Raw genomic sequence first — 9392 nt, 5'->3', positions numbered from 1 at the left:
GGTCGGGGTTCGATCCCCGGCCGCGTCATACTAATAGACGTTAAGAAGAACTACACAGATGTGGAACAATAATCCAGTTTGGTGAAACTTTGCCAAACGGACCAATGACTACACCGCTTGCAACTCAACCAACCCATCAGCAGTATTTCTGGGATAAAACGTCATTGGGAAATCATCCATCAAATGACAATCTTTAAACGTTGTTAGCAGGTCTGCCCCTCGACATTAGGGAGATAAAACAAGGACTGGTCGGCTCGGAGTCAGTATACTGTGTCTGAGTGGGGTATTCATGTCACACTGCGGCATGTTAACACGTCGCTATATAAGTGCAATAATTTTGAACGCGGGTAAGCCCATTTCACTTCACCTCACGTCTCATGTGTTTACAGTACACGTAACTGGGGTTCTAAAGGAAACACACAAACTCAAAACTGTTCAAAGCGATATTTATTACAGAAATATAGCCAGAATGACGAAATACAGTTCGTGACTTTCCGCACACTTCCGTACGACCCTCCCGGATTCTGCCGAATGGGTCAGTATGACGAAATGTGTTACATTCAGCGTCGTGTGCCCGACTGTTGACATACTTTGGGAAGCCTTTTTTGAATGTGGGGGCACGGGTGGCCCAGTCGTCTAAGGCGCCGCGATTCGCTGTGCAGAGTTGCGTCCCTTGGGCACGCAAGAAACCTATGATTGTGGGTTCGAATCCCGGTTCGCCCCAATTATGTTTCTAGGTTTGTCAGCACCATACCCGTGCTCATGGGTTTCACCGAAGCGGTAAACGTCTGAGAGCTGCATCACTTCGGGCTTTCCTCCCACATTAAGCTGACACGCCGTGATATAACTGGAATAATGTTAAAAGCGGCGTTAAACCCAACTCACTCACTCACTCAATTGTATGGAATGTACATGAGGTGAATAATGTCATATCACACGGGGAGGCGCCTTTGACAAGTATACCTATATTGGGTATGGAATAACTAGGTCACAGTGAACTAACAAGCGGAAATAAATAACAACATGGCCTTGAATAGGGTAGCACAGTCAGAATTTGAAAATATTGAAATAATGTATTCGAATGTAAAAATGATTTTATAAATATTACAGCATGACGATCAATGTGTCAATAATGAAACATGGCAATTATGTAATGACAAGGGTGCGCATGCGTATATGTCAGTTGTTTATTGCACAATCACACAGTCCTTTTATGGCATACATGCGGTGAAATATGCATTACCATAATCCAAATTAAATATTGATCAGGTTAAAAAGCACGTTTATCACATTGATCGAAAACAGCAAAACGCTTCTATATGAGAGTAGTATGGTTATTTCCAATCACTATAACATACTTAAACAGCACGACAAAACGGTCCCTCTGTACATCTCAGTGTATACAATTCATATATTAATTATTCAAATAGCACATTTTATTGCAGCACTTATTATGTTGTCGCAATGCGTCACATATACATTGATACCTTACTTGCATCACGTGATTTAATGATATTCACGTCAGCCCTTTGACTAAAACAAAAAAATAAAATACACATTTAGAATGCTGAATTTCTGTCGATCTACACTTAGGTGTTTGGAACGCACATATTCAAGGGTTAGAAAAATACAATTTGCCCAGGTAATTATCCCAACAAAAATATAAAACAAATATTTTCCGAAGTTTCATTAATATCATTAACGAATTAGATTAATAAATTGTTTTAGTCACTTCAGAAATTTATATTGCTGTTTTAAGGAATGTAATTAATTACAAAGAATGATGTGGGCGAAAGTATGTTAGTGAAACCATTCCTCGCTATATCTGCCCCACCCCCCAATCCTCAATAACGCAATGTGATGAAGAATTAACATCATTTGTCATGAATCTGCTCTGAGTGAACACTGAACTCCTCAAATCTCAGTCTCAATCTCGTCCACAAGTTCATACTCCAATAGCTGAGAAAACAGGCTCTGGTCCTTTCCGGCTGGGAACCGCGCATATATTGTAGCACTTCCGGTACTATTTCCGGTATTGACGTTGGTCTCCCAGGTGAATCCTAACTTCCGTTTCAAATGATGCCAGATGTCCCCGATCACGAGGAACACTTCCACGGCTTGAGGGACATCGAGTCGGAAGGTGTATCGTTTGTCCGTCATTAAATCCCCACCCACGGGCTCATACAAGGTGCAACGCTGCCATTTTGGAAACGTCTTCGGGAACGCGTTTCCAGACGGACTGGGTTCTTGACAAATGACGAGATAGCGATATGCGCAGTCAAGACTGGTTTTGTCTCCTGTCGGATCTGCGCAAAAGAGGGAGAAGATGTAGAAGCCTTCTTTTGGACACCTCACCAAGTACGTGGCCCCTGTGTCGTTCCGCGAGCGGAGGAATACATATCTGTCAATGTCTTGCACGGATTCGTCAGCGACGTCGAAATATTGGAATGTATGCGATACTTTCGTGTCATTTTCCATTTTGAAGTTGATTTCTAAGTAGTCACTATTACACACAATCAGTGGATCGGTGCTCTCTGTGCTGATGCCCAATTTCTCCATGATGGGCGTGGCCCCAAAGAACGGCACGGGGGGATACGGAGGAGAGGGCGGTCCGGACATCTCCGAACAGCTGATGAGGAAGGAACAAGCACTCTCGAGGCATTCCGAATGCCAGAAATCTCCGGTAAAGATCGAGAAATAATATAACCCAGGTCGCGGAAGGGCAACTGTAAATATGGCCTCGTTTTTCACAAACCGTAACAGCGTCCTTCCATCAAGACTCCGGGAGTCTCCTGATGATTTGTTCACAGGTTCCAACATAGAACCAAATCCAAGAATTTTTGGCATCACAAGTCTCACTTCAATCATTCCCGTCTCTGTCGACAGAGTGGCACCATAGTTGGAATAAAATTTCAGTCCGTAGTTGAAAAATGGCGATTTAACCACAGGAAGGTTAATGAATTCGGAAAACGGAAGTGGAATTTCTAGAAGTTGCCATGCAGGGTCGTCTGGGTAATGTTGGTAGATGTAGTCTTCTGGGTCTGTGAGGAAGTAGAACTCGTCGTATTTGTGAAACAGCTGGGGCAGGTCGTCCATGTGACCTGACACGTGACGGGCTGCCCATGTGCAGTTGACGAATCGCCAACTCCCGTCGATGCACACAGCCGTCCACGAGTTCCGGAAGGTTGTGCCCTCAATGCGCATGCCCGGTTTGTAACCAGCTCCTTTGGAATATCCAAGAATAATCTCGCAATGAAGACCGGCGTACCTGGAAAAATGAGTTTGCTTCTATAATAAATTGTCTTCATGATTGTTTGGGGCTAATCCTTGTTTATAGTTCTAATTAATTTCTCTTGTAGACTTGTGTGTATTCGGTGTGATGTTAAAAATAGATACGATCCTTAACGAGAAAGCCAATCTAATCAGGGAACAATGTCTAGTTTCTATAATGTCATCATACCATCAAATAACTCACATTTTATACATATATTTTACATCAAAACAATCAAGAGTTTTAGACCTGAAATTAAGTATTGGTATTATGCCCGTGTGTGCACTTGTTCGAAAACAATGTACTAGCATTGTAATAACTATTTTCATTAAGTCAAAGTAGAAATCTCCCAGTGAGGCCACGACCTCGACCTTTTATCAGGTCCTGATTTTGAGACATATAAAAATTGACTTTGACGTCGTTCAGCGTAATAATGCAACACTAGCTCCGCCCATTCTATTATCAGCAAATCAGGAAACAGTATAGTCCGTTAGAGGGCGCCGCCTTATGATTTCCGGTTTATGGCAACAACAAAAATAAAAAAAATCCTTGTTTGACCAATCAAATGCCACGGAATAACTTGCGGTTATGTGTTTTAATTTTGAGAGTCCACTTACGTGCAGAGCCGCTTGAAAAGCTGATGGTAGGTCTCCTTGCCTGACTTAACTCCCTTGAGTAGCGTGATGGCGGAGGCGGAGGGACGGATGATGTCATTGACGGTATTCTTGTTCAGGTCTTTGGCGATCACCCAGCGGAACAGAACCCTGGAAAATAATGGAAATATCCACCTAGAAATAAGCCACTAATCCTTAATCGTCATTCAAAAATATCAGGTCACTAAGTTGGGCCTTGTGCCATTGATGACAATCGTACCCACTCGTATTCCGGGGCAAGCCGAATGGTTACGGAAAGGGTCCAGTAGTGCCGAAAGCATTGATGGGAATCATGCTGAATGCGGGGGTTTGGGGGATGACAACGGTAGGAATATACAACCTTGTACATTACAATTCACTTGTATAACTCAACTATACTTTGGGGATGTTTGTGTGTATATTGTACATTCACTTGATGAATAATGTCCATTTACTTGATGAATAATGTCCATTCACTTGAGGGGGCACGGGTGGCCCAGTCATCCAAGGCGCCGCGATTCGCTGTGCAGAGTTGTGTCCCTTGGGCACGCCAGAAACCTATGATTGTGGGTTCGAATCCCGGTTTTCCTCGATTATGTTTCTAGGTTTGTCAGCACAATACCCGTGCATACCCATACCTGCATCACTTCGGGCTTTCCTCCCACATTAAGCTTACACGCCGTGATATAACTGGAAGCGGTGTTAAACCCAACTCACTCCTTTCACTGGATACGTCGACAGGACGAACATGGCTCAGCTTTGTCAAAGAAAATATTCGGACATATATAATGATACAACCATTCGTGTTGTATGACAGCTTGCATTAGCGTTCTAACTTCTATGACTACTTGTAAGCCTACTGTGTATCTGAACTTACCTGACTTTCTCGAGTTCCGACTTGCAGTCTCGGGTAAGATCTCTCACGAGATCTGTGTAAGTCGAATACTCTCTGCTTACGAGCTGAAATATTATTATTATTTTTATAATAAATTATCAGATAATAAATATTAGCATCAAAATATAACGAAAGAATTTCCAAATATTTCAGTATAGTTCGGTAGACTTGAAATATGTCTTTATTTACATCGGTGTTGCTAAAGATAAATTTGGATCTACCCTCTCTCTACACAAATGTGTTTTCACAGTGCTATTTTCCAGGTATAATTGTGCCTACCTGCACGGCCTTTCTGTCCAGCTGCTCAAACCTGGCAGGTGTCTTGTACAGGTGAGCTTTCTTGGTCTCCGGCGGCTCCAGAGGCGGTCTCATGGAGTGGTCGTACAGCACGCTACGGTCGGCCTCGCGGTCCTGTGGAGGCAACACATACTGATTGAAGCGGCGGTAAAATATCTCAATCGATGAACTTGGTGTGTATGTTTGGAATCGAGATTTCCTCTTGTATTTGTCACCTTGTACTATCCAGGCATCCACGCGGGGTCCTCTAGTGGAATTAATGCCTACATACTACAAGGTAGTGAGTGTGTTTTTCACCTTTATCGCAATATTCAAACCATGGTAGGGGCACAAACAATGCCTTCTCACGAGGGATACCAACCGGTTCTTCAGTTTGGCGAGCGAACGCTTTAACCGCTGCATGGATGTAGCCTCAATTATTGGTAATAGAGTCTATGTATTCTGTGGAATAACTGTCTTACACTCGTGGACATGGCCTAAACTACAACACTTATTCACAGGAAAAAATCGCTAAAAAATCTCGGTTCTACCTACTAAACCTTCTATATTTTACCATAGACTTACCTTAGCTGTAGACCTAAGATCACTTTGTACAAGCGGGCACTTGTCTGTTTGGTCTCGTTTCATTTTTAATAAATAGATACCTGTCATATTTACGTCTGTTACTTTTTTTAGAACAATAATTTATGTTATCATGGGGACCTAAGTTGTTCATAACGACAAATGATGAAACTGTTTCACTTCATCATATTTACTAAGACATTTCAAAATCACACCTACCAACTCGCCCCCGAGCTCCTTCAGCAAGGACTTGAATGTGTGCATAACTTTCTTTCGTCGAATTGGAAACGACTTAAAACTTGACCCGAGTCGCTGACGGACAGGCATGTTTACAGCTCGTCAAAAAGTTATACAATGATTTCAAATACACGGATACCTTTTTTATAGCCAGGGTTAAAAGACTCCGTAATTAAATTTCTATTGCACTTAACCTGTCTCTAATTAATTAGCTCGAGTGTCCGCCATTGTTCTCGCACAGATGCGCGAGATTGCGCACATGATTACAATTAACAAGTCATTGATAGCACAACGTCAGTTTCCGCGGATGCTAGTTAATGAAACAAACGGCAACATCTTGGTTTTTCGGCTTAATGAAAAGGTCACGGGGGATGTGAAGCGGGTTGACACCGTGTCGCTAATTCTTGCGCTTTGATTGGCGATTAACGTGTGGAAAATTAGTAGTCACGTGCCCCGTGTAATGAGCGGTGTTGGTGAATGTGTTCCGCGATGGCCGACCAGCACACAATGCGAGATGTCGTGTGTGTATGTAAGACGCTCTGATTGTAATTACGGCCGCTGTGACACCGATGTTTGACAGTTTGTATACAGAAGGTGTATATACACACGCTGTACACTGCAAGACTTGGTGTTTATTTGTGGTATATTTAGCCAAATACCCCGTAGTGAAAAGAGTGGGACGCAAGTAAGATCGGCAGATGGCTATACAAAATTCAACCCAAGATCCTCCAAAAGCCCTACTCGTACTCAAATGAAAGGAAAGTTGAAATAGACATCTCATGCCTCAGACTCGGTCACAATTTAACAAGCACCATGACAAGGTATGCCCATCTTACAATCAACCTGAAACCATTGCTCACGTGTTACTGGAATGCCAAGGCCACGCCCCAGCCCGGGCTAGGTTAAAACAAGGATTACAGTTAGATCCGCTATCTATCGTAGATCTCCCAAAGCCAAAGGATGCAACAGCGAAGGCCTCACTAACTCTATTTCTGAGAGATGGACAGCTGTTCGAACGTATATAAAACCGTGCAGCCAAAGATAACATATGAAATCACGAAAATAGAAATCTTATCAATACAAAAACAGAAATTTTATCGAAACTCACAATAGATATTTTTGACCTACTCGCACACGACTCCCAAAGAGCGGCAGGTCAGCCGAAAATGCCAAGGCATAAGGCGACCGCTTAAACTATAAAACAACAACATTACGACTTCGTGCTGACATCAACTTGCGAGAGTCACACACAGGAGAATCTACGAGCGACTTGCGGCGACGTTTGGTTCGTGCTACGCTAGAGGGATCCTACGGCGTGGAGAGAATGATCTGGAGGCAGGAATATGCTTGAAACTGTGCAAATTAAACACCTAAAGCAACAACAACACAGGGCAAAGATTTTAAAGACACGCCAATGACCAGGCAGATGTTTATCATCCCGAAATGCAGCTGTTGGAAGTTTCGTGTTTCATACAAGTTCACGGCGGCAAATACTATTCGAGCACATGCGTTGACAGACCGTATTTGTGGGACTATGATAATCAAAAGTTCAAGCAGGATTTACAGTTTAAATATGGGGTGGATTTATTGGCACATATGGTGAGGTAAGATGAGCTGCAGGCGATGGAATACGCCTACATTTACAGGTACATAAGACCTGTTTAAATGGCTGAAAATTAACCCTTTTTTCTTTCTTAAACTTGTAATTTTTGAATGCATGATATGAATCAAATACATAAGTGTCGCATAAAGTGTGAAAAGAGTCGACGTTTTTAACTTCAAGAAAATATAACTGAGTATGAATCTTTTTACCAAATATATCTGTAAATATGTACTGTTATCATTTACACCCCTGCAAGGAAAAGCTTGGGTCAAATAATTAATGTCCCAAAATAAGACTCCCGTAAATCTCTTAAATTAGTCTTTTTGACATTTCTTAGCCTTGACAGGTCGTGTTTTTATAATGGATGTCAAGAGCCGAGGACGCGCGTGAGATGATCGCCGAGCGAACTTTGACCGCCCAGTGCAGATGAAGGCGGGGTGGGTTCTTGAGCCAACCACAATCCAGCTTTCTATAACGACCCCCCTTCATTCGTTTACCACCTGGACTCGGATATTTCGAATTTCATAAAATGAAAACCCAGACAGGACGCAAATAACTCTTCGATCGTACTCCCCTTTGGGTGTAGATGCCATGGCGCTCAGAAACGACTGAGTGTATAACATGATATAATGGCGCGGCTTTATTGTTTGGCCGTCCGTAATTATATTTGTTTTCCAGACACAAAAATCAGACATCCTTGTCTGAATGCTTCGCCCACTCGTACCGGTAACTTAGAAGCCTCGGTGCTGACTGGTGGATTGGAAAGTTCACTTGACGTGACCTCTTATGAAGGCGTCCTCAGATCTTCACGCAGAGGGTATGGACACAAGGGCAATGGATCTGATGTTGATGAGATTGTTTAAGTTGTCAGCATAACACGCTACAGAAAAATTCACCTAAGACACTACAATTACATTGCGTGACACATTAACTATACGGGGTAGAATAGGTCTTCAGCAACTCATGCTTGCCGTAAAAGGCAACTATGCTTGTCGTAAAAGGCAACTAACGGGATCGGGTGGTCAGGCTCGCTGACTTGGTTGAAGCATGTCATCGATCCTAATTGCGTGGATCGATGCTCATGATATCAATCACTGGATTGCTTGGTCCAGGCTCGATTATTTACAGATCGCCGTCATATAGCTGGAATATTGCTGAGTGCGACGTAAAACAACAAACCAACATTAACTTTATAGTCTAATACTAATATGAAACAATCGGATGGTCCTTGCATGTGTTTAGAAGTATAAATGTTTGACATTGTGCCTTTCAAGCTTAAACAAAGAACCATCTCATTGGACAAACTATTATGACGTCACCCACCTTTTCACCAATCAGCGTCAACATCTCATGACAGTGCCTCTCCAGCATCTTGGTGGTGCGGTTCTTCTCCTCCGTCCCCATCTTGTCCTGCATCGTCTTGAAGCGGTCGTCCCTGACAGTCTTGAAGTGATCCTCTATCCTGTCCCTCTCACCCAGGAGACTCCGCGTGCTGCCGTGAGCCCGGACCTGGTCAATGTTGGCAAGAAGCTCCTCCGCAGCGCGTTCCTTCTCCCCGGCGATGCTGTCGTCCAGACGCTTCATCTCTTTCTCCCTCTCCTCCAGGAGGAATCGCTGCAGACGCTCCTCCTCCTCCTTGTGGCGCGCCTCCAGGAACGACTGAGCCTCGAAAACGTTGCTGTTCTCAAAGTCCTACGACAAAAAAAACGTGTTGAAGATTCTACCATGCAAGACAGGACCAACTTGAGAAGATGGCGTTCTAAATTTGGACGGGCGTTTGGAAATCTTACTGAGTGAGTGAGTGAGTGAGTGAGTGAGTGAGTGTGTGAGTGAGTGAGTTACTCCAGAGTCAGCAATGTTCCAGGCAAATAAGTGGTTGACATGATGTAGCATCCT

At 43.3% G+C, this 9392-nt stretch overlaps 1 protein-coding gene across 1 annotated transcript in view; it reads right to left on the bottom strand.

Moving 5' to 3' along the window:
- Positions 1–444: 444 nt before the first annotated feature.
- Positions 445–9392, bottom strand: part of LOC139456082 (hillarin-like) — a 28032-nt gene continuing 19084 nt past the window's right edge. Inside the window, exons 3-7 of the mRNA XM_071237603.1 lie at positions 8820–9188; positions 5078–5209; positions 4781–4863; positions 3889–4035; positions 445–3268 (exon numbers count right to left, since the gene is read on the bottom strand). Coding sequence (XP_071093704.1) covers positions 1915–3268; positions 3889–4035; positions 4781–4863; positions 5078–5209; positions 8820–9188 — 2085 coding nt within the window. The 3' untranslated portion in view covers positions 445–1914. The remainder of the gene's footprint in view (positions 3269–3888; positions 4036–4780; positions 4864–5077; positions 5210–8819; positions 9189–9392) is intronic.

This window comes from Haliotis cracherodii, unplaced genomic scaffold (genome assembly GCF_022045235.1).
Source record: "Haliotis cracherodii isolate W230 unplaced genomic scaffold, xgHalCrac1.p SCAF_11, whole genome shotgun sequence".
Lineage (NCBI taxonomy): Eukaryota > Metazoa > Mollusca > Gastropoda > Lepetellida > Haliotidae > Haliotis > Haliotis cracherodii.
The sequence above is the reverse complement of the archived record's forward strand: the minus strand, read 5'-3'. Positions and strand labels throughout refer to the sequence as shown.